The following is a 24,762-nucleotide window of genomic DNA, read 5'->3' on the forward strand; positions in this document are numbered from 1 at the left end:
GATGAGTCTGTTAGGAAGCATCACTCAAGATATGGCAATTCAGATGCCTACCCTTTGTCATGGTCTCTGTGCATGAAGTATTTTTAACACTAAAGACCAAAAAGAAACAGCTTGCTGTTCTTCTGTGAATATATCATGAACCTGGGCAAAGGGAACCTGAAAAAAAAGACATTTCTGAAGCTTTCAGACTTTTTGATGGATGTTCAAGGTGTTGCTTTGAAGGCTGGAAGCCCTTCATCATCAGTAACAGAATAGTGGTAGCATACGTCTTATATTTTATGCACTTCATAGACTACCCAAAGTCAACAAAGACATGTAAAAATAGAAATATAAATGATGTGAATCATCTGGGCATGTGACTGCTTTTGATATCTTATCACAGACCTCACTAAATCAACTGAAATCAATGGCAAACCATTGGTACCAACCCATTATTTAAACAATTCAGCCTAATCTCCTCTGTTTGCAAAGTATCTGAGATTCATGAGACAACAGTCCTTTGCTCTAGTATATTTTTAAATATTCCATAGCTGCCTGCTGTTATCCCTACAACATATAGGCAGGAACTGTATTTAGGAAGCATGTAGCATCTCTGGAATTTTAGCAGATTGTCTCTCTCCTGCTTTCCTGTGAAAGCATCACCCATTCTTGCCAGCCAACTGTAGTCCAGAATGTAATGGAGATGTGTGGCAAAAATATCTCCCCCTGCCACAATGCTCTACAGAGCAGACATGTTATTTTTGATTATGCTATGCTTACTGCCACAAGACCAAAGAGAGCTAAAATGCTATTAATGCACTCAATGACATCGTCTTAGCAATAAATTCAGTCAAATATAGCAAGATGGAATGACAGAGTCTAGGCCAGATGTCCAGGGAGACCTGAGACAAGCAATTCTGAACAGCTGCTGGCCTGAAATCCAGCATTTGCAACATTTCACGACCCTTCCCATTTCAGTAGCAGGACCAGGACTGGAGGATTCGTCCGTGGTCAGTACAGAAAAAAACTTCCATTTCCACCCTTTGATTCATGTGTCTCCCTGGAGCTTACATGGGATTATGTCTATTAAAACCAGAGCCTGGCTGTGGCAATGTGTGCTTTTGTCTCAGAATGTGCACAGAATAAACAGCAGCTTGGCATTTCCCTGGGCACGTTTTCCACCCACCCCATGGTTTGTATGTTCATGTTTTATGCAGAGTTGTCATTAAAACCACTAAAAGTTAACTGCAACAGCTGTTAAAATTTTGATCTCCTGAACATGTAGAAGGCCAAGCCATCACAGTGGACTCCTTTCCTGTTCCTATTGCATTAGCATGGAATTTGAAAGTGGTAGATGCACAAGAAATCGCTTGGTCCTGTTGTCCTTCTCCATTCTCTCACCCCCCAGAACACATGCAGGTAACAAAAAAATGAACTGATCTCTAACAGAATATTTCTGCTGGAGGTGCTCTCATTACCTCATCCTCTGTTTCAGCAATATTTTCATGGTTTTTAGACCTGATCTAAGCATCATGCCTCTTAATAGCTTCCTGTGTGCAAAGCAGTAAATTAAATAAGTATGATAATACTGATTCATTCTGCCAAAGAGTTTTCTTCTGTTTTAAATGTAGGAACAAAAAGTGTTGGGAAGACTCTGGGATTGTGTATTTGAGGGTGAAAAGTTACTATGCAGGAGAAATTGCAGTCAGAGGTGAGAAGTGAGACTATGGGAGAGGAATAGCCCCGCAGACACCTGTTCAGGATGAAGGATGCTCCCACTGATCCTTTGCAATCAAACAAGAAGTGTTATGGCCTGTGTGGACAGACCATGGGCTCAGAAAGCCACAGACAGATGGTATTATACTCTGACAGGCAGGTAAAAGATTTTTTTGAGCAGGCAACAAATGCTGATCCAGGTACAAAGCAGAGTAAACACTTGCCTTTGGAAAAGGAAAGTAACAGAATTGCAAAGGAAAATCACATTTTTAGTGTTCAGCAGCTGCAACAGGAAGTTGCTTGGGTCAGTCAAGTGTGCCAATCAGAAGGGTTTACCATATTCTATTAGAGCCCAGTTGTGTGTATGATTACATAAGATTTTCACAGAAAAAAACCCAAGCTCATTCAGTCTGCATAGCTTACATTCATTATTGCCTTTGACTTCCATTTGTATTGGGATTACACCATCCATTATCCATTTATATTTAGGCTAAAAAAGCAGTAACATCTTGATATTGCTGGCTGATGTCAACTAGACTCTGCCTGCTTGTCACTCTTTCAGGACCCTACATAAGCTCAGTTTTTGTTAGAAAGGGAGCAATAACAGATCTTACAACATTAGCCACAAAGCCTGTTCACAGTAATCACAACACACACTGCAAAAACAGCAAAACCAGGCAGCTTTCATGTAGTCACTGAGAACAAGGGAGTGATTTACCAGTGGTGGAAGGAGAACAGGCTGTGTGGTTGCTGTTCCTGTTAAAGTGCTGGGAGACACCAGCCACAATGCCATTCCCATCCTCTTCACCAAGGAACTGGAAAACCAGGGTCATTTATGCAGTGCAAATCCCCCACACTTTTCTCCATTAAAAGTCATTCAAAACATCACCAATGCTTATGCTGTTGGCAGCCAGAGCACTAGAGAACACACACCCATTGTCAGTAGAGTGGAGATGCTGAAAGTCAGAAAAGCACAAACATCCTTTTGCTCCTTAAGGATCATTCTCAGCAGCGCCCAGAGCATTCTCTTCACAGTACAATTCTAAAAAATAAGTGGGGAAAGGGTCCTATACAAAGTAAACCAAAATCTGGGTATGAATAAGACATCACTATTCATATTCAGTAGTCCAAATTATTATAAAGTAATTGAACTTTATCAGAGCCAAAAGGGAATTTGTGGTTTACTCTGGAGGCTGATCTATAGTTAATACTGACTTGCCAGGAAAACCCATCACATCTCCTGTAGTAAAATCATAGAATCATAACATCAGAGAACAGTTTGGGTTGCAAGGAACCTTAAAGATCACCTAATTCCAAATCCCTGCCATGAGCAGTACTCCACTAGACCAGGTTGCTCAAAGCTCTATCCAACCTGGCCTTGAACAGTGATGCTTTACAGAGTGGAACTGACTAGAAGGCATGAAAATAAAGAAGTATAAGCATGAAAGAAAACAATAACAACTTTTCATGTATCTGTATGCTAACTGAAGCTATTCTAATTCTGCAGAAAGGAAACTCTACTTACTCTCACAGAGACGCCGCCTCAGCTTCCCCCGAATTTTATCGATGGCGTTGTAATCAGAGACATGAAACACATGGGCAGACTTGGGCTCTGAAGCAATCTCATCAAGTTCCTCTTTTAAGGCTTCTCCAACGCCCACAGCAAAAATCCTAATCCCAGCCTGGTGGGCTGCAGTGGCTGGATCCAAGACAAAATCCTGGCTCCTTCCATCAGTCAGAAGGATAGCCACTTTCTTAACAGTTCGGTCACTAAGTCTCCCACCAGCTTCTCTGGAAAAGCTGTAGGTGGTGATGTACCTGAGAGCATCTCCAGTGTTTGTGTTACCCCCATAGTACTGAATCCTCCGTGCAGCCTCTTTGATCTCCTGACGGGTTTTGTACTTTCCCAGGTCGAACTCCGTGGTTGGACGGTCGCTGTATCGCACCACACCGACACGGGTTTTGTCTGGGCCAATCTCAAAAGTTTCCACCAAATTAGACACCCACTGACGAACTTTCTCAAAATCTTCTTTCCCAACGCTGGAGGAGGCGTCCAAGAGGAAGACAAGGTCGTAGTGAACACTCTTGCAACCTGCAAGAGTGGCAGAAAACATTGTTAAGGGGAGATGAATGCAGAACACCAAATATACCAAATATTTCCTAGACACAGCTCCCTAGTGAGCAATTTGGAGGAGGCAGCAAACCTCCTCCCTACCCTGCAGAGGAAGAGCACATTCCCAGCCCTTCTTCCTTGTGATTCACCTCATCAGTTTCAGGATGTCTACAGAGCACCACAGACTTCACTTTGAAATGCAAACCCTTTCCCTTCCTTTGCTTCTAACTACCTCTGCTCAGTCCTTCAGCTACACCCCTACAAGCACAGGAAGATATTTCTCTCTGACTTCATTGCAGTGCTTTTGCTCAGGCAGTGCTCTGAAATGACCTGGACAGATCAAAAGCCCTCTCCTGACCTTGCCTATGCCAGTCCTGACCCTGAGCAATGAAGCTTTCGTTTCCCTCTTGCATTAATGTTATTATTCATTTATGCTTGGCTAGAAGCAGTTCTTTTGCCCAGCATGATATCTTGGTATAGCAGGTCTATAACAAGGTTATTTCAAATTTGAGGCTTTCTGCCACTGACTATTGACTAAAGGATGACTTACTGAATTTTGGAATGTGTTCCTCAACAACAGTGGTCAGCTGCATTGTAAAGGAAAAGTTCACTTATCCCCACAACCATCCCTTTGCCTCCAACCATGATAATTGCAATGTGAGGCCTGTATAATCCAAAACACAAAGCTATTTTAATTGCAAACTGCTTGCTCTGTATCAATACAGACTGGTTGTGTATTTGTCAGACACTTGCCAAAAAAAGTAGATCTCTCAGGAGATGTTTTTTAGCTGTTTCTGGATACATCCAAGTCAGGAAACAGCAGATCCACAAAAGTGCCACTGATGCCCAAGATTCATCAGCATAATGCCCTAACTGGACAAAATGTGTATATATACACTTGTATTTATTTAAGCCATTATTATAGACCATAATCCCTAATAAATTATGAGTTTTAAGATTGAAAGCTGCTCTACAAAGTCAGTTTGGGCACAGTCACCAACCATTGCTTCTCCAGCAGTTCTTGTTTCACGTTGTCTCAAAAAAGTACAACTGCATGTTTGAACCAGTGGCAAAATTATATATTTCCTACTGAATCCCAGCATTTGAACCTACAGGAAGGTCAAAAAGTCTTCTCCCACACTCAGATTTTGACACAAATTAGCTCTGGCTCTTTTGCTCATCCCAGGATTGTGACCCTGCCTGGAATGGAAGAATTCCAGAACAGCCCACAGCACTGGAAAGGAGGGAGTGGGCAGCTCAGCTACAGAGAAAAGAGTAAAAGCATTATAAAAGAGTAGGTCAGTGCTCAAGGCATTGCATGGTGACCATGAGAGTGACTGAATATACACCTGCAGTGTGGCAGGTGGTGAGAAATGAGCATCAGCTGCTGCTGAGTTGATTTCTGTAGCAGAGCACATCCAGTACATCCAGGGAACAACCTCTGCACATGGGATTGGGTCCACACTGGGATCAGCCCACCCACACGGGATCTCTTTGGAAACAACCAGAGAGTTGTGGTGGTTTAACCCAGCTGGCAATGAAGCACCACACAGCCCCTCACTCACTGCTCTCAGCAGAGCTGGGGGGAAGAGAGTTGGAAAGGTGAAAGGGGGACAAATCATGGGTTGAGAGAAGAAAGTTTAATAAATAAAATAAAATAAAATAAAATAAAATGGTATAATGTAAAACAAAGACATATAAATAAAAGCCTAAGAAAGAGGATTGATGCAAAGAAAACAGTTGCTCACCACTGACTGACTCACAGTCCCCAAGCAGGACTGTGTCCAGCCAAGTGTCCCCCACTGTTTAATTCCTGACCATCACACCACATGGTTTGGGATATCCCTTTGGTCAGCTGGGGGCAGCTGTCCCGACTTTGTCCCCTCCAAATTTCTTGTGCTCCCCCAGCCTCCTGGCTGGTGTGAGCAGGAATAAAAAAGGCTTTGGCTCAGTGTGAGCTCTGCTCACCAGAAACAAAAACATCCCTGTGTCATCAACACTGTTTCCAGCACAAATCCACAGCACAGTCCCAGAGCAGTTACTGTGAGGAAAATTAACTGTATCCCAGCCAAAACCTGCATGTGGGACTGTTCTGTGATGGCATTTTGTGAGGGAGGCAGTGCTTGTCTCTAACTCCAGAGCAAAAAAAGTCAGTCTGGGAAAACTCTCTCGAAGGCAATCTGAGAGTGGAAGTGATGGTTCATATCATTTTAAATTATGGCATGCAAGTTACATTACATCTGTGTATATCAGCTGGACCCTCAAGTGTGGTTCTGCTTGTTTTCTGGAAGTATAAAAGATTAACAGTAAAAGGTAAGAAAGAAGCTTACACTTCCCCACCTCACCTCCTTCCTAAATTCATTATTATATTCATCTATTCTGGCTGAAAGAATGTTAATTAGGTGAGACTAACTAGAGAGCAAAACCCACAAGGTACAGACCTTCCTGCTACTTATTTTAATGACTCTCAGCAGGTGAGACAACAGCAATTTCAAAACAAACAGAACAGACAGAATGAATCCTGTCTGTCTTCAAGGGCAATGAGCCTTAAAACAGGAGGGAGTTAAGGTTTAAAAAGTGATGCCTCTTCAAGGCAGTATTGCAGGGAGGAAAAAGATGGTCTTCAGGGATAATTTTTTTTTTGCATTGGTGATTCTTTGCTTACAGACCTGGTGGCAGCGAGATGAAATGCTACAGAAATGCTTTTAGTAAATATTAATCTGCATTTTTAGCACTCTAATGTCCACTACTGGACAAATTGATTGTTTTCCAAGAATGCCATAACAGTACTTTTTTACTGGCAGAAACAATTCAGTTCATATTAAGGGAATATGGGAGATATTCACAGAAAGTAAAATTTGAGTTTTGTAATTGCAGAAATGCTCTCTGGGAGCATGATTCAAGGAGTTCTGTTCATCTACTCAGACACTGAACCAACTGTTTTGCAATATTTCCTTTAAAAATAGTTCACAAACAAGCCATAACCCCAAAAATTATTTAAAGCAAGCACAGAATGAACATATAAATAGCTTCACTATATTCTGCCTGTGGCAGGTCCAGAAGTAGGGAAAAAAAAAAGTGAGATTTCACTTTTTTTGGCTACGAAGTATTTATTCCTGGTAAAGTTCACCCAAAACCCCATAGGGAGATCACATAAGAAAGTTGTAAAGCAGTTATTCCTTAAACTGAAAAAAGGCCTAAAAAAGCCTTTTGTTTCTTATAAATTACACAAGCCTACAGAATAGCAGCTTTCCTAGAAAAAGAGACAGAAAACCTCCATCTCAAAAAGGTCTCATAAAAAAAACACATTGTGTGGGTCTACAACCATTTTTGAGGTGTGGCATCACTAGTGCCAGATAACTCTTTCTGCTGCCACACAAACACCAATGTGTCCTTGTCCTTGATCCCTGTAGGAACAATCCCTCAGCTACACCATCCTGTAAAGCTCAGTGGCATTTTGGGGGAGAGTGTTCATGAGCCCAGGCCAAAATCTGGGCCAGAGACCGTGCTAACAACTAGACAGTAGAGAAACATCGAATTCTAGAGTCACTTAGGTCGAAAAAACCTTCAAGATCATGAAGTTCAACCATTAGCCCAATATTAGTCCATCACTAAACCATGTCCCTAAGCAGCACATCAACACATCCTTCAAATATCTTGACTCAGGGGAGGGTATGAACAGTGCCCTGGCTCTGTTGAGCTCACAGGAAAGTCACAGCCAGGCAGAAGATTCCCCAGGTCTCCTCTGACACCCACAGGAGGCGATGGAAGAAGGGATCTCCATGCCATGTGGGGTAGATGGAGCACATCCAGAGCAAACTCTGGTGAGCTGCTCCTCCTGCTGTGGGTAGCTGAGCTAAACTTTCTCAGCCTGCAACAGAACAAAAGACCCCAGGTAAATCACAGCCTTGACCCCTCCATCTCTAAGGTCTGTTTTATGTGTTTCCAGCAATGTCTTGGGCTGTTTATAGATTTCCTCCCAGCCATGGGAGAGCCCCAGCAGCTCCAGGGCACGAGGCAGAAAACTGAACTCATACCTGCTCTTTGTGCCTCGGTTCTGTCCCCGCTGAGCACCAGTGTGAGCAGAACCAAGAGATGGGGCACACGGCATCTTCCCATCATGGACATGTCCACATCTCCTCTCTCACATCAGCTCCTCTTTTCTCCGGGGTGTGAAGCTTGCTGGAAATCCAACCCACAGGCTGGAAAGGGAAATAAAGAGCAAGTGTTATCCCACAGCAACACAAACGGCAGGAGTGATGCAAGTCACGAGAGCAACGTTTGGAGAGTCGCCTCTTCTGCCTGTCATTTTACTTGACTAGACACAAACTGCTCAGACAAAGAGGCAGGAGTTCACCTACTTTTCAAAAGCTATACTCGTTCACTGGCTCTATTCACTGTGAAGCAGCTGAATGGAAACAGGAGAGAGATTACCAGATTATTATACTTTAATTGAGCCCACTGCCAACTACACAATCAGCGCACTGGAGTGGAAACCATTCCTGACCTGGCCCTCCCACGCATTCATCATTAGGAGATACACAACACAGAGCCCAGATACAAACCACTACAAATCACACACAAACCCATTGCCACTTCACCCATCAATGCTTTCAGTTCTGGAGCCCCAAAAATGACAAATGCTAAAAATACACCACTGTTTTCACGTGCATATTTGTTGCCATCAGTCCTTTTTATAGGAGCAAACTCAGCAATTTCAAAACATGTCTTTCCACTATTTGGCTTAAAGATGTGCAAAAGCTCAGGGTTATCTTCAATATAAGGTCTTTGATTTGAGTTGACTTTGAGTGGAGTCACTGAAGTCAGAAGGTATTGTAAGAAGCCAGGCAAAGTGGCTGGGCTGTTAGAAGTCAAGCTGTGTTTTCTAACACTAGATCAACACTTAAAAAAAAAATCTGATAATGATCTCATTTTATTATTTTTTATTACATCATAAAGTCATTGCAATTTGATCTACTGTTTGCACACCCACAAGTTAGAAAACCAGCTTCTATTCTGCAGCTCTCACTGCCTGAGGCATTATTTTCAAAAACTTTTTCAAGTCCCCTGATTCCTTCTTTTCCTAATGATTTCTTTGTCCATTTTCTTGGGGAAGTTTTGCCTTCTCAGTCTCTTAACATGCACGTCTGCTTCTCCCTGTTGATGGCTGGGTAGAAGTCATGAAGGGGACACTGTCTGATGCAGTTCATTGCTGCAGGGTCAATTATTCCTTCTAGGGTATTTTCAAAGCAGTAAGGTTCTGTGGGAATCACAGACAGGAAGAATGGTGGCGTCAGCATTTGTTCAAAACCTGTTTTGATCAGTCAGATGTTGGGCCTATCTCTCCCTCATATCTCAGCATGTTGTGCTGGTTTAGGAAATTAAAAAGGGGAAAAAACTTATGAAGTTGTCAAGATGTCGCTATAAATCCTTATCCCCACAAAAAAGTACAGGCTCCTTCCAAAAGATAAAAACCAGGTTATTTTCAGAAGTCCGTGTCATATGCAGACAAGGAGAAAAGCAATACATATAATAAACCCTTCACTGCAAATAATATTTGGAAGTATCTGCCAGCAGTGGAACATAAATACAAGAAAGATATTTTTTCAAATCATATTTATTCATGTACCAATCCTAAGTACAAAGGACACAATCAGGTGCTGTAGTTTGCACCTCAGCCAGATGATGTCCCTACCAGACAGTGAGGTGTTCAGGTTGGAGCCAGCTGGAAAAGGCTGCAGGGTAAAAAAGGCATGAAAATACCAGTGTGCCCTACAGGAGTTAGAATTTCCTTCTAAATAAGTGCGTTATTGAAATACCAATCAGGCAGCCGCCTGCAGAGGGATCAGGACAGGCATTACTTAAAATATCTGTGGGAGCCTTCAGCCCGAGGTTTTTGCTCCCCTGGATTTTTTTAGGAAACATTGTTTTTGGGTACAAGTGATGGGACAGCAGGTTGGTGGCAGCAGCAAGAGCTGGGAAACCAGATCTGCCAAGAGACATCCTGCACTCCAGCGCCGAGCTCAACACGTCCTTTCTCTGAATCTGGGCTTGCACGGCTGTGAAGATTTATAAATACATTCTTAAAAACAGTCTTGGCCAGCTGCTAACCCACATGAGGCCAGGATAAAAGGAGCAGAGCACCAGCTGGTGTCAGTCAGAAGAAGAGCCCTGGCTCTGAGAGCAGCAGATGCAGCTTGGTGGATGGGGCTCCCTTGGTACGTTGGGATTCTGTCCCAGCAGAAGAACTTCCTCCATGGCCAGGCCTGAGGGCTCTGTCTCTGAGGCCTCTTTCATCCTTGCCAAAACGCTCCAAGAACTCATTTCTGCATTTTGAATACTGCAAGGTGTCTCAGAGCAGCCATTTAGGCTAAAAATAGTGGGGCAAAAAAAGCCTCAAATCAAATCAGAACATCTGCTTAAAATCTATAATCATAACTTGTGGTGGCTTTAATGCACATTTATGGTTCAATATTATTCTTGCATTCAGGCCAAAATATATAATTTTATCCACTTTTATAGCTCAAAGAATTGAACCAAGTCTCTTAACTTGGAACTACTTTATGTACAAATATACCAGTTTCAGAAAATTGCCCCATTCACATCAACAGGACTCATGTCATGGCAACAAACTCTTCAGAGGTATTAGAAGAAAGGTTGGAAATAAAATATTTTTAGCAATGGGTTTTCCACACTTGTTTCTTTCCCACCTCAGTCAGCCACTTTGAGACTGAGCCCAGTTTGAAATTGCAGCAGCTGATCACTATTTATTTCCCTTTTCAGGAGAAATGGTCAAAAAGGAGCCAAAACTGGGACAGTTTAGGTTTCAGAGTGATCCAAGACTAAGAAATTCTCTTTATTTAACCCTATATCCAAATGGCCAGCATAGATTTTTTTTTTATTACTATTATTTTTAGTTCAGCATATCATGCGGGAATAATTTTGCTCAAAGAGGCCTAAGTCAATGTATATCATTTAAAAATACCTCCCACTTTTTCTTTATTTCACAAACATCACTTAGGGATTCCCTTGTGATGCATTAAGGGCTATTGCAAAAATAACTGACAAATCCTATCACGTCCGAGTTTATTACTGAACTGTGGACTCTGTGTCTGAGGCTCCATTTTTAATAGTTTAATGAGAAAAAAAGAAGTGAATTCTTCTGGCTACATGCAAACACGATGTGGGAATGGCATCCTGGCTGAGAAGTCAGTGAATGCTAGAGTGAGCCCTCCACACCCAAAATACAAGCACAGCATAAAGCCATTCATACCATCTCACAGCTGAACAAACAATATGCAAAAGATAGGCATGAGTTCTATACAACCTGCATCTCCAGAATGGCTTTTGGGGGGTTTAGTGTAGAGTTTTAGGTCAGTTAGAATCCCTCTCTATAGTTTTGAACAGTAAGTAAATACTCTTTGGGGAATGCAGGGCAAAAAACATCAGTATGAAAAAAGAGCCAAAGGAGAACTCAGACTTCTCATCTCAGCATTGAGATTCAGAAAACAAGGATGAAAAACTTTTTTGTGGAAAATAAGAAGCAAAATTGTTTGTTTAGGAGCAGCATCTTGAAAAAATAAAAGGAAAAGACACAGAGGGGGGCAGACACAGAGAATGTGGCAGAGAAGAAAACTTCACGGCACTTCTGGGAGTAGCAATTGGTACTGGCTGTGGATACACCCCATCTCAGCCTCTCCAGACACTGCTTCTCTGTCCTGGTTTGAGAGATGCCACAAACAGCAAAACCCACGTGAGTTAGAGATGGAACAACACAAAACACTTTCTGTGATCTCCTTCATTCTTCAGAGGAGTGATTCAGCCACAAATATTCATAAACCAAAACAAAATAAACCTGGAGTCACAGTAAAATGAGCAGTTCAGAACTATGATTTAATAAAACATTTTCTACCTCATATGAGCAAAAGTTCAAAGACCACTGAATCAAAGTTCAATGTTCAAAGTATGCCCAGTTATGTATTTTAGACTCCTCATTAAAATATTTGAGCTCTAACTTGCGTTTTACTGAATTGTACCACTGAACTGTTTGTCTTACTGTTAAATTCAAGGGGGGCTGATTCTATTATTGTGCTTGATTTCATCCATTCGTCTGCTGCCACTGAACATCACCATATGCCATATAAATGTTGTAACTATGCTGGCATTCATAATGTGATTTTAAATGTCTTTGGTATGCTCCTCTGAAGAAGAGGTTAGCCGGGGGTGAAAAAGACAGTGTCCAATTATACAGCTTTTCACACACACACAAAAAAGAAAAACAAATATAAAACCCAGCACACTAATACATCTGACATCTTAGTAGAGTCAGCTTGTTGATTGTGCCTCTTCCAACTACTGAACTAAGCAATTTAATTATCTAAATTATTGCTGATATGAGCAGGAAGCCAACTGTATAAAAGAGAGATGGGACTTTCTTCCCTGCTGATCATCCCATGCAGTCGTATATCTTTGTTCAATGGTTGTTAAAGAAATCACCCGATGGCATTTCTGGAAGATGTGCATCTTCCCAGGCCTGATCCAAAGCCAACTGCAGTTAATGAAAACAGGGACATTGATTTCAGTGGACGTTCTTTAAAAACCCATGTGAATAATAGAGCAGAAAATTCTCTGCTAACACCAGAGCTATTCCTGAGGTGCTTTGCTACAGCTGAGCCAAAGTTTGCTGAAATCGAGGAGGAGACTGTCAGCAGACCCACAGTATGTTGGAAGAAGCCATTCATGCACCCTGCTAGCAAAATACTCTTCAACGTCTGCCCTGAGTGCTGGTGAGGCTGCAGGGGGTGGGACATTTCTTCATTTGCAGTGATTGAATCACAGAATGGTTTGGGTTGGAAGGGACCTTCAAGATGATCTCATTCCAACTCCTGCCATGGGCAGGGACACCTTCCACTAGACTAGAAGATACTCAGAGCCCCATCCAACCTGGCTTTGAACACTTCCAGGGATGGCACATCCACAGCTTCTCTGGGCTGCATCACATTTTAAGGACAACTTCTACCCCAATCCCTAAAAAACTGATCAGGTGCAGACTGATGGTCAACATGAATGTGAGCCAAAGCAGTCTGTCAGCTTTATGGGAGATGAAATAGGGCAGGGGGAAACATCAGCAGACCATTCCATCCCACTGATTTGTTTGCCTTAGCTGAACTCTATTACTGCCCGAAGTACTTGGTGCTGGAACTGCCCAGCCCATGAATGATTAATATTGCTGCAATTGGAAGTGTTTGATTGTGTGAAAAATAAAGTACATACTGATAATTTAGGAGGGGAAAAATAATACATAGCTGTTCCCTAAGTGACAGGTACCTGTCCAGGAGACAGAACAAAATGGAAGTTTAGTGGGAAAAAATATCCTAAAAAGGAGTGTAACCAAGAGTCCTAGAGGGCCATGAAGCACACTGCAAGGATTAACTCAACATGGGCATTTCCTAATTTGCAGCCTGAGAAACGTTCCTTTAACCTCTGTGGTGCTGCATGTGCACACACAAGGAGCCCTGAGAGAAGGTCAGAATTAGAATTCAGCTACTCTCGACTCCTTAACCTATGCTTGGATCATGCACTCCACAAATTGACCCCTCATCAATGCACTTACTGCTGACGCTTTAAAGCAAGCCCTTACTGGTTGGCTGCCAAATTGCTGCTATTCTGAAACACCCCCACTGCTAGAAGAGGACTTTGCAGAGTATTTTTGCCTGCTGCAGCCAGTGTCTGAAGGCTGAAACCTTGATGCAATATCCCCAAGTATAACTTTTCACTGTTTTGCCCAGAGGAAGTAACTCCAGATTTAAACTGTACTCCTTCATATCAAGCTAGAAATCTTCCTACTGACTGTCTAATAAAAAACCAAGGTAATCTGCAATCAAAATCTGTGTGACAGAGTCTCTCTTTGGCTTTGGCATCATTGACCAGGAAAATCTCCACTGCACCCTCTGAATGCATGTGTTTAACCAGCCAAGCCCATAAAGGGTGACCTCTTCTCACTTCAGTTAACAAGGAATTTAAAAAGAAGATCTACATCTAAAAGGCTGGTTCTGTATAAAACAAGCATCTTGGTAATCCTGACTGAAATAGTTATCAGGGAAAAGACCCATGGGAAGTGTCTCAGAGCATATCTGAGGTGGAAGGGATTAGAAGAGCTGATAAGGGGAAACTTTGCATATCTGATCTGGGAAAGCAACGCCTGAAAACAGAGTTTGTCCAAGAACCAGGCACCAGCACCTGCAGCACTTGTACTGACAGCTTCTCTCACCATGTTTATTTTCTCACTGGCAAAGGCAGGAAGAATATCTTGAACTTGAAACTGAAGCATTGGTTCAATACTTGTAGATGCTTTTTCTTTTTTTTTTTAATAGCAAAGTAGCCTCTCAGGACTGCATTTTATTTGAAACATTTTTTTCCCCCTAATTGTTACTTTCCTCTGCAAAGCTGTAGCCTGCACTTCTTTAGCATGGACCAGGGAACTAGCAACAGGACAGGATACTCAGAGGTCAGATACTCAGAGCTGACTTTCACAATATTCTTCTACCCCCAAAAGATTCTCAAGCATATAATTCAAGTCACATAGATTGCAAGTCAATTAGAAAACATGTGGGTCCATATTCTGCCTCTGCAGTGGCTCATCTTTTGGGGCACAAACTTATTTGAATCTTGTGGATATTAACACAATAATATTATTAGATACATTAAAAATTTAGGAACACTCTTCGGGGAAAACAAACTCCACACTACATTACCAAGTAGCAGGTGCACAGCTCACCATCCCAATAATGGCTGTATTCACAAGACTAAGTTAGAAAACTTTGACCATACTTTTTTGTCTTCTTCTTTTAAATTAGCACAATGCTGAAATGTCTCTCATGCTGTTGCTGAAGCAGGGTTTGCAGCACACAGACGTCCTGGACATGGAAAATTCATCGCCTGAAGATGATACAAGGCACACTGGCTGTTTGAGATAATAAATAACATTATTCCCAGAGATTCATACATTTAAATTAACCTCCACATCTGTCTGCAGGGTGTCCAGATTAAAGAGGAGTGATACAAGCAAGACAAAGACTAAAATGTTTTCCAGAAACATTCAGTTTGTGATGGAATGGAAAATCCTCAGATTTTTCCTCAGTACTGCATGTTCAGACTCCTTAGTGCAGTACGTATGGAGCATGTTGATTTTGTACAGGGTCACAGAACACCAGTTCTTTGGCCTAAGCCCTGTAAACCTGTACTGGCAAAGTCCTACAAATCCCATTTCCTCTCAAGCAGAGGGCAAGCTGTTCCAACCTACATTGGCTATTAGGAAGAAGCTTTCAACACAGAGCCCCTGAAGGCTATTCAATATGAGAGTACTCCACTCTTACAGGGCCAATTTCCTGCTTTTTATATCCTCATGGAAGTTCTTACAGCTCTTGGAATGAAATGTAATATTTTCTTTTTTAGTACAGTCGAGGATTATGTCAGTAAAAAGACCCATATGTAATGGCTTTATATAGTTAGTGAGCAGAGCTGGAGCGAGGAATTGGGATGGGGTAACAGCCTAAATCTATTTGGAAAATAGGCAACATGCTTTCTAACAAAGAGGAGACTGCTGAACGCATTTCCCAGAACTCTTAACTGGGGCAAGGAAGAATTGCTTTGCATTCCTTGCTCTACGCCTTATGATAATGGCCTGGAAAACAGAATCCCTACAAACTCCAGAAATGAGCTCATACCCATTGTCTGTCACTCTCAGCATTATTAACAAGGCCATGCTAATTGGAGATGCACCACACACTCACCTACCACTTCCAACATTTCTGCTGAACTATCCAAATGACAGAAAAATTCCCAAATACAGAAATGTGAATGTCTCCTTCTTGAAGCATGTGGGTGAGTTCCCCCTCCATGTGTTCCAAAAAGATGATGGACATCTAATGCAATGAGACTTTCCTCAGAAACAACAAGTGTATTTTATTAGGAGATTTAGTACTGCAGAGCCTTTCCATAGACTAATTTGCACTGTCTTGACCTTTGTAATGAAACCCAGAACACACCAGCAAAAGTGAATGATCTGTGAATAAAGGCCATGAAATGAAGAGGTATCTGTCATTACTTGTGGAGGTACAGATAGCAGGGTTGCATCCTCAGCTCTGAACCTTTCCTCTCCATCCAGCACTCCCATTATGTATCCACTGCCTGAAGCCCACCCAAGCTGAAAATCTCCTTCACTGAGAACAAGCATTTCTCTTTTAAAACACTGGAGTGAAAAAGGACAATTGATCAGCCTGCAAGGAACCCCTTCTCTCCAGGTACTCCAGAAACAGACCAGTCTTTACCTCCTTGCAGCAGGGCCCCAGGGTAGAAAGCAATTCACTTAGTTGAAATTGCATTTTGAGAACTGACCCAAAACAAAAGGTGCTTCTGGAACTGATGTAGGATTGCCACTTGATTCCTTATAGCTGTATAACTCAAATCATTGAAGGCAGAGGCAAATCTTGGAAGCCCCAGCAGCAGAACCCTGAGGTTGGGCACTGTATCAATCTTAGGTGTCTGCAGAGGGGGAAGGTTGGAGAGTTTGACTGAAAATCTTGGAGGTGACTGCCTCCAGTCTCTTTTTGGCTCTGACCTGAAAGCTTTCTCTTTCTTATGAAAGGAGCTGGGCTCAGAGGAGGCAGGAAGAATCATCTCTGACCACAAAGTTCTGCATTGTGAATGTCTTCACCATCAATGCAGACTCCTATAAAATGAGAGAAATAAAAAGCACTGCTTCCCTCAGTGCAGGACAGGTTTGAGTGAAGACAAGTTGCATCTCTGATGTCTCAGCCATCTCTGCCCACCACTGTGGCCACCATCAGCACGGGGAACAGGTTAGGGGAACACAAGGGAGTCAAGCAGAAGCAGAGTTTAATAAGTGTCAGAGATCCTAAATCCAAGACAGAAAAAACCTGCACTTTACCCCTCTCAATTTCTGAATGTGACACGCAGAAAATCACTGACTGTGAATCCTTCCATGACTTCACCGTGATCCCAGCAGAAGGAGACCTGCAGGAAAATCCTGCCTTGTCACTGTTATTGTCATTTCTGCCCCCAGGGCTGTAAGATGGAAAACTAAATAAGATGGGATGAATGGATTGAGAACAGCCCTGCCAAGAAGGAATTGAGGGTACTGGTGGAAAAGAAGATGGACATGAGACAGCAATGGGCACTTGCAGTCCAAAAATTCAACTATGTCTTGGTCTGCATCAAAAGCAGAGTGGCCAGCAGGTCAAGGGAGGCTGTTCTGCTCCTCTGCTCCACTCTCATGACACCCCTTCCACAAGGAAGGACATTGACCTGTAGGAGCGAGTCCATAGGAGGCCATGGAGAGGATTAGAGGGATGGAGAACCCCTCTGTGAGGAAAGGCTGAGAGAATTGGAATTGTTCAGCCTGGAAAAGAGAAGGTTCTAGGAAGACATCATAGCAGCCTTCCAGTACCTAAAGAGCTGAAGGGGGGCTCTTGTCAAGGATAATGCAGTGAAAGAACAAGGGATAATGGATGTAAGCTGAGAGAGGGCAGGTTTAGATTGGATATTAGTGAGAAATTCTTTACTTTGAAAGTGGTGAGGCACTGGCATAGGCTGCCCAGAGAAGTTTTGGATGTCCCATCCCTGGAAGTGTTCAAGGCCAGGTTGGATGGGGCTCTGAGCAACCTGGTCCAGTGGAAGGTGTCCCTGCCCTTGAAGGTCCCCTCCAACCCAAACCATTCTGTGATTCTGTGAAAACAGAAGATTTTCTGAAGACACTGAAGAGTAGTACAGCAAATAAGGGTCTGACAGGTGTAAATTAAACAGGGAAAGATGTAGCTGGAGAAAAGATGTAAATTATCCCTATTTTCTAACAGGAAGGGTTCTCTTCACCACTGTCACTCACACAGAAAGGATAAGATACAAAAGCTTGTGCTCTACAGCCCACACAGAGCTCTGACAGCAGGCAGCTGACAGAGGGAAGAGGGCTGTCACTCAGGAGCTGATCAGAAATGTGCAGCTCCCCCTGAATCACCGCTGGGTCTGCCTGCCTGTGCTTATGGCGAGGGCTGTGACAGTGTCAGATCAGTAATTCTCATGTTGGCTGGAAGGGTTTGGGCTGTTTCAGCCCTCACCCTGTCCCATCCTCCACTCTGCTTCCTTCCTTTTCATTCTTCAGAAACAGCAGTAGATAAAGAGAAAGCAAAAAGGGGATGGTCCATGAAAGAAAAAAAGGAATTTACAGATCACATGAATGAAACATGAAATATCACACTCAAGTCTTCCTCACATTATAATTTCCTCATATTTAAAATTTTCACAACTAACTGTAGGAGGAAGTGCCTCAAACTGTCTTCAAAAGACCTGAAACTCCAAAAGTTACTTAATTCCCTTTTCCCTACCTCTTCATATACAATATCCTGAATTTTTACCTTAAAAGAAGAGAGAGTTATTGCACAGGTAATATAGGTATCAAAGATTTTAATTGCTAGTCGGAGAGAGGATATTTTGAAATGGATAAGGACACTGAGTGCTTTCAGGAAAATAACTACAGCAAAATTAGAAAATTTGATGGAGAAGAAAGGACATGGAAAAGTTGTAGAAATGGAAAAGAGATACCTACTTAGACAGCAGTGCTAGAACTTAAATTAAATCTGTGCCTTCCTGGACTGTAAATCTTAGTTTCAAATACTCTCACACTGTACTCTTTTTCTTAAGACATAGCAGAGCTCTGACTGGGATTTATATCATTTAAGTTTAGGCTGTAGGTGTCTAACTAACATTTTATATGGTTTTATACTAAGCTCCAAAAGAGAAAGAAAAATCCATACACACATTGATTTTATCTCTTTCTTATGAGGAAGAGTAAAATAAATTAACTTCTCACAAGAAGTGCTTATTTTCCCCAGACACAATAAAAGAAGCTTAGACAAAGAGCAAAGATTTAGATATTGGTGTCCCAACAGATACCAGTATTTCAGCAGATGTCTGTCTGGTCAAGGCGACACAAGAAATTCAGCCAAAAGCAGCAACACACAAAGATGGTAAAGGTAATGGCAGGAAACTTTATCAAGTCTTTGCCTAATGGGGAACAGAAGAAGCTGATCTTGACTTCTAAACAGATGCCCTGACCTGAATGATGAAATTGTCCATGAAAAGCAGGTGTGGGAAGAAGAACCAAAATGGAGCTAGGAGAAGCAATGTCTTTTTGAACTTTAGCACTAGTTTCCACAGGGAGAGCCTAAGAACATTCTGTGCAGAGTTTATAACAGATATGGGAACCAAAACTATGGGACACTCCTGGATAGTGTAAAGGGTTAAACTTCACTCTGAGTTTTCTCTATCCATGAATTGGAATGGATGAAGCCAACCCAGAGGCTCAACTGACCCAAATGCCAGCTGGGGATGCTCTGCTGACTGCAGGGAGGCTCAGGACCTCTCCCAGAAAATAAAGGGCACAAAAAGGTCCTGAGCACTTTGGCTTTTCTACACCTCTTTTGGCACTAAGCTTCCTGCTCCACTCAGGAGCAAGAAGGTACTTTGCTTTCTTTTCCTCCTGGTGCCAACAAAAATACCAAAGTACTAATACATTGCCATGGGCAGACATGCACATGAATTGACATCATATTCAGATAACAAAGTATTTCCAACATATTTGCTGTCTGAAGAGTAACTATTTTAATCTATCTGTTGCCAAAAAAAAAAAAAAAGTGATTGTGCTTGTTTTGCTGTTTTGTCTTTGTTAGCAAGACTGACAGCCTGTTCTTTAAGAGCTAAAACAGGTGTTATAACTTGTTTTCCATAGATACATACGAGATCTAATTTGATGTGTGAAAGTTTGTCATATTCATGTCAATGTATTCAGACACCAACACTTATTTATAGATTAGTACAGCTGAAAGAGACAATAATGTGCAGTCTAACCTCCCAGACAACTCAAATCCAAAACTATTCTTAACAATCCCAGTATATCTTCTATACCTTGTTCAAAGTTGCAATAATTTTCCTGATCTATAGAACTATGGGTTTTGATTTACAAGACAGAACATTCCCTCACTAGGACTAGAAAGTTGTTTGGGTGCTCAGCTATCATCACCTGATGCACTTGATCTCTAAAATGAATGCATTTCTCTTCTGTTTGCAGTGTCATGTTTTAATCTGAAACCTTTCCCTGAATTCTAGGACCCAGAACAAGTTGCTCAACTGGTGGTTTACGAGAAAAGAATTTTAATTTTTTCTGTACTAAGGTAAAGATGAAAGCCCACAATTCTACACAATTCTATTGGCTGTTTCTTGGCCTAAAAATAATCCCAAACAGAGAAATAAGTAAGAAATTAAATATCACATTGACTCAGCTCCATCAACAATTCAACAATGTTTCACTTGTACAATAAAAAGAAAAATTTTCAAGGTCCTCGCCTTCTTCTGCTGTGTACAGGAACTAAAAACACACCTAACAGTGCCTGGTTAGAAGGAGAAAAACTGAATACAAGGTGATAGCCAATCCTCTGACTGAGAAAAACTTTTGTACAACTACACAGCAAGTACCTCGAGAAGTTCTGCATAAAACCTTGCTGGTAGCTATAGCAACTGCATTCCCTGTATTTTTACTGGGACACACTTTTTAAAGCTGTGTAAGAAAGTGCGTTTTTCAGCCCTTATCTACGTATCCAATTTCCAGTTTCTTTTTGATGCACTCCTGCTCCCCATTCAGCTTCCACACGCCCTCTCCCACTTGGCATGCACGGCATGTGGGTTGCTGGGGTTACTCCCAAATTCAGGGAAGGAATTTTCTTTCAAAAATTCAACAGGCTTAAATCTAAACTGCTGAACTGTGGCTTTCATTTCCAGGGAAATGCCATACCAGCACAAATACTTATATCTCTCAGGCAAATCAGACATGCAAGAGAATTACACTGTGAGCAATAACTGGTTCATGCCCCAAAACACTATAAAGGGGTTGGGAAAGGAAATAATCTATAAGAACCCTAATTTTCTAGGCCTGGAGAGATAAATTTTTACAAAGGCATGTAAGGGGGTATGGCTTTAAGCTGAAGGGGGTAGATTTAGATCAGATATTAGGAAGAAATTCTTCCCTGGGAGGGTGGTGAGGCAGGCCCTGGCACAGGGCGCCCAGAGAAGCTGTGGCTGCCCCATCCCTGGAATTGTTCCAGCTTGGATGGGGCTTTGAGCAACCTGGTCTTGTTGAAGGGATAGAAACAGAGGATCTTGAAGGTCTCTTCCAACCCAAACCACTCTGGTATTCTATGGTTTGCTGCATTCTGGTCTTGCTGCATTTACTCACTAGCAAGTGCTGTAAAGCTAGAAAACTTTGATGTTACATGGGGTATGAAAACTTTGGAGCTTGGAGCACTGTACTTAATTCACCTCAGATAAATGATGCCTTTCCGTGGCACAGTCTTCTCTGTATGACTGGCACCACACAGTACAACAGACAGGTTTGACACTGATCTGTTGAAAGGGATTTCCCCACCTTTGAAATGTCTCTGTGAGACAGATGAGAGCACGGCTGGCTCCCTGTATTACAATCAACCCTCTGAGCTGAAGACTCTGGGCTTAACTCTTCTGTCTGGTGCTCCCAATCCACATGAACCATAGCTTTGACCCCTAAGGCTGAGAGAGAGCAGCACTATCTCCTCACATGTGGCCTCCCCTTTAAGAATTTTATATCCCTCTGACGTGTATGAAACAAAAAAATTGGGAGCATAAAGCAGATCTTCAGTCTTTATATTGAACTTCCACTTCTGAAGTCTTTGTAAAAATGTTTATTTCAGAAAAGCACATCCTGCCTCACACCCCCAAGTCTCTTCTCACTGACAAGAGGCTGCTTGGTGTTTTTCCACACCACTGCATTAGTTTGATGTATTGATTCATTTATTCACATGAAGCAGCTTGTCTACCTTGCCTGTAACTACACTATTTATGAGAAGTTCACCATGGAAAACAAAACAAAATGCACAAATAAATCCTTCATAGATCATTAGATTTTTTCATAAGATCTGCTTTGGGATGCTATTCATAAAAGCCTATCTATTACTTTTTTTAAGCATTCAGTTATATCCACAGGAATGCCACTGGATATCCGTAAGACCACAGTTTTCCCTGGTTTTGTGTACTTCATGAGTAAAGTTCTTGTAAGATTCAAAGTATTAAAATGCATAAATAGTATTAAAATCTATAATAAATGTTTCAGCATTAAAACTTTTGATGTTCACCAAAGGCTAGAACAGAGTTGCAATTCAGGGCAACAGAAACACTATGTCACACATTGCTGTGATGTTATCACTGATGTTATTCAACATTCCAATATATAAAAGCATTATGATACCTGGAAAATATTCACAAGTTGTCATCTTGTTCCTAATAACATCCTAGGGGCAAAAAGATTTTTATTCCCCACATACCAATGTGCAAGAGTGTCAGCTTTATGATTCCTGCCTATGAATTACACCAGGAGGACTCCGTTTCACTGGCAACAATTCAAACCCAGGAAAGTCAGGACAATGAAGTGACTTCAAAGGAACATGAGTTATTGGAAAGATCATGCAAGAGCAGGCTAAGTATTCAACCTTAACAAGCTTCAGTTTCATCAGATTCCAAATTGCAGGAACCAATTATTTTTTTTGACGTGGCAAATCTCTCATATCCCAGAGCCTGGCTCCATCCTGATGTGCAGCTGCAATTCTATTAGTGTAAATCAAAAAGAAAAGATGATAACAAAACGAACAGTACAAAAAAAACCAAAAACCCAAAACCCCAAAAAAACCTAGCAAACCCAAATTCCAAGGGACATACACAAGTATAAAGTAGGAATCAAGGCACACAGACCCTGATGCTGAGACTGACCCACCTTTCTGCAGAGGACAAGTGCTTAAAATAAATGTTACCAAAGCCCTGAAATCCATTCAACAGTTACTCTGAGATGGTTCTACTTAATGAGAGACTTCTCTTCAGCCACAAGTTATAAATAGGAACGTTGCCTTTGCATAGTGTGAATCTCACAGCAAAGGGAACATTTCTGGGAGAAATTCAGAGATTTAATCTAGGAATGGATGATATCATCCCGTTTCTGATTTTAGGAATAGAATGAGGGGTGGGAAAAGTATTTTTCTGTCCATGTGTCTCTGAGGCACGTTAAGACCTACCTTATTGCTGAGCTCTGTCCTGCAGCTGAGGATTGCCTTCAGGAATGCTTTTCCTGCAGCCTCCAGCCCTGCAAGTAAACAGGCAGGGACGGGCAGGATGTGGGCAGAACTTGGGAACTTCTCTACCCCTCCCAGGGACCAAAGTAGCCTCAGAGCCACCACAAATGCAGAGAAGGATGGTAAGGAAGGGCTACCCTCGCCGTGGTGCCTCCCATGATTGCTGCTCTCAGCTCTGGCTGGGGAGCACATGGGCACTGCTCAGCACCCCTTTCCTCTGCTGGCAGGTCCACCAGAGCCTGTCCTGCTCCCAGCATCAGCACTCGTGGACTGGGGGATTCACTGCTGTTTGCAGACACCCATTTAATTCAGATTGCTGCCTGGCACTCGCAGGTCAGTGGCTTCTAGTCTGTGATTTCAAGTATAGTAATTTCACAACTATAAGGCACATTGTTTTGACTAAAATTTTGATCAAAAACCGAAGTGCGCCTTATAATCCGGTGCGCCTTATAGTCGTGAAATTACTGTATGTCCTGATCAAATTGCCTAGGAAGGCTATGGCCAGAAATGTTCCAGCTCACCTGGTTTGCCACAGAGAGCAGTTTGAGGGCATTATTTTATATTGTCATATACAATTTTATATATATATAAATATATATATAAATATATATATAAATTGTCATATACAAATTTTAAAAAGCAAATCATAATTTTAAATCAATGTGTTTTGACAATTATTGAAAGCCTTAAAAAATATATATGCATTTTAAAAGTTATGAATGTTTAAAATTATGCATTTTTAATAGTTCAAGTATTCTATCTGAATTCATCACATCAGTGGAAGCCAGCATAGACAATAGTTTTATAAATATCACACTCTGAGATATGTGATTTAGTCTTTGCTGGCACTGCTGATTTAGTAGCATAGTTCACAAAAGGATCAATGTTCAGGCAGTCCCACTGGTCTCTCAGCACACCTCTTAGCAGATTAAAGTACTCCATAATTTTTTATTGGAAGGACAGGATCTGTCCCTAAATACAGACTACACAATAAGAACATCAATGAATTCAGAGTCATTTTCCACTTAAGTCTGTATAACATCAAAGACATTGATGAAACCTTAAATCACAGAAAATAATTGTTAGTGACACAATTCTTCTTAGGCTTCATGGATTTATTCCCAGAAAGCATTAAGCCCATGGGAAAAATCACATTAATTTTTTTATCACTAGTTCCCCTTCTGCTTGTAGATTGTTTAAAAAAGAACTAAAATAATTGATTTCTACTGTCAAAGAAAGCATCAGTATGAACAAGGTCAGAGGCCTTTCCTCAAATTCAGGTGATAAAATAAAGGACCTTAGCAAAAGAATTTTTGAGCCTTAAATACAGAGTTGATTATAAAGTAATCCCTGAATACCCACCCATAGAGAGAATTACTTATTTTCATCAGCAGGTTTTCTCATTAAAAGTTTGGAACTTGGGACCCTGCATAGAATCAGGCACTGAACTAGACATGCCTGCCACGTTTTGTGTGTGGCCACCAAAGGGAGCTGCATTTGCAGTGTTTCACCCTAAACCTGTCCTAGAACAGTGGCAGCACTGATGGGGAGTTGGCTCAGAGGGCAGAGCACTCGCTCAGCGCGCGAGAGGCAGCGGATCCTGCCGCATTCTCCAGTGCCCCATCCCAGAATTTATTTCATTATCAACCTGATGGCAGCACCTAAAATTGTTCTGAGATGAGTTCAGCTGGCCAGAGCCTGGTGCTGACACCACCAAGGCTGTGGGTTCTGTTG

The 24,762-nt window shown here is 41.8% G+C and overlaps 1 protein-coding gene across 1 annotated transcript in view; it reads right to left on the minus strand.

The window, feature by feature from the left end:
* The window catches only part of COL22A1 (collagen type XXII alpha 1 chain), a 231,592-nt gene that overhangs the window by 195,962 nt on the left and 10,868 nt on the right, over positions 1-24,762 (minus strand). The window contains exons 2-3 of the mRNA XM_033078454.1: positions 7,846-8,010; positions 3,221-3,787 (exon numbers count right to left, since the gene is read on the minus strand). Of these exons, the coding sequence (XP_032934345.1) occupies positions 3,221-3,787; positions 7,846-7,936 (658 nt within the window). The 5' untranslated portion in view covers positions 7,937-8,010. The remainder of the gene's footprint in view (positions 1-3,220; positions 3,788-7,845; positions 8,011-24,762) is intronic.

Source organism: Catharus ustulatus, chromosome 1 (genome assembly GCF_009819885.2).
Source record: "Catharus ustulatus isolate bCatUst1 chromosome 1, bCatUst1.pri.v2, whole genome shotgun sequence".
Classification (NCBI taxonomy): Eukaryota; Metazoa; Chordata; class Aves; order Passeriformes; family Turdidae; genus Catharus; species Catharus ustulatus.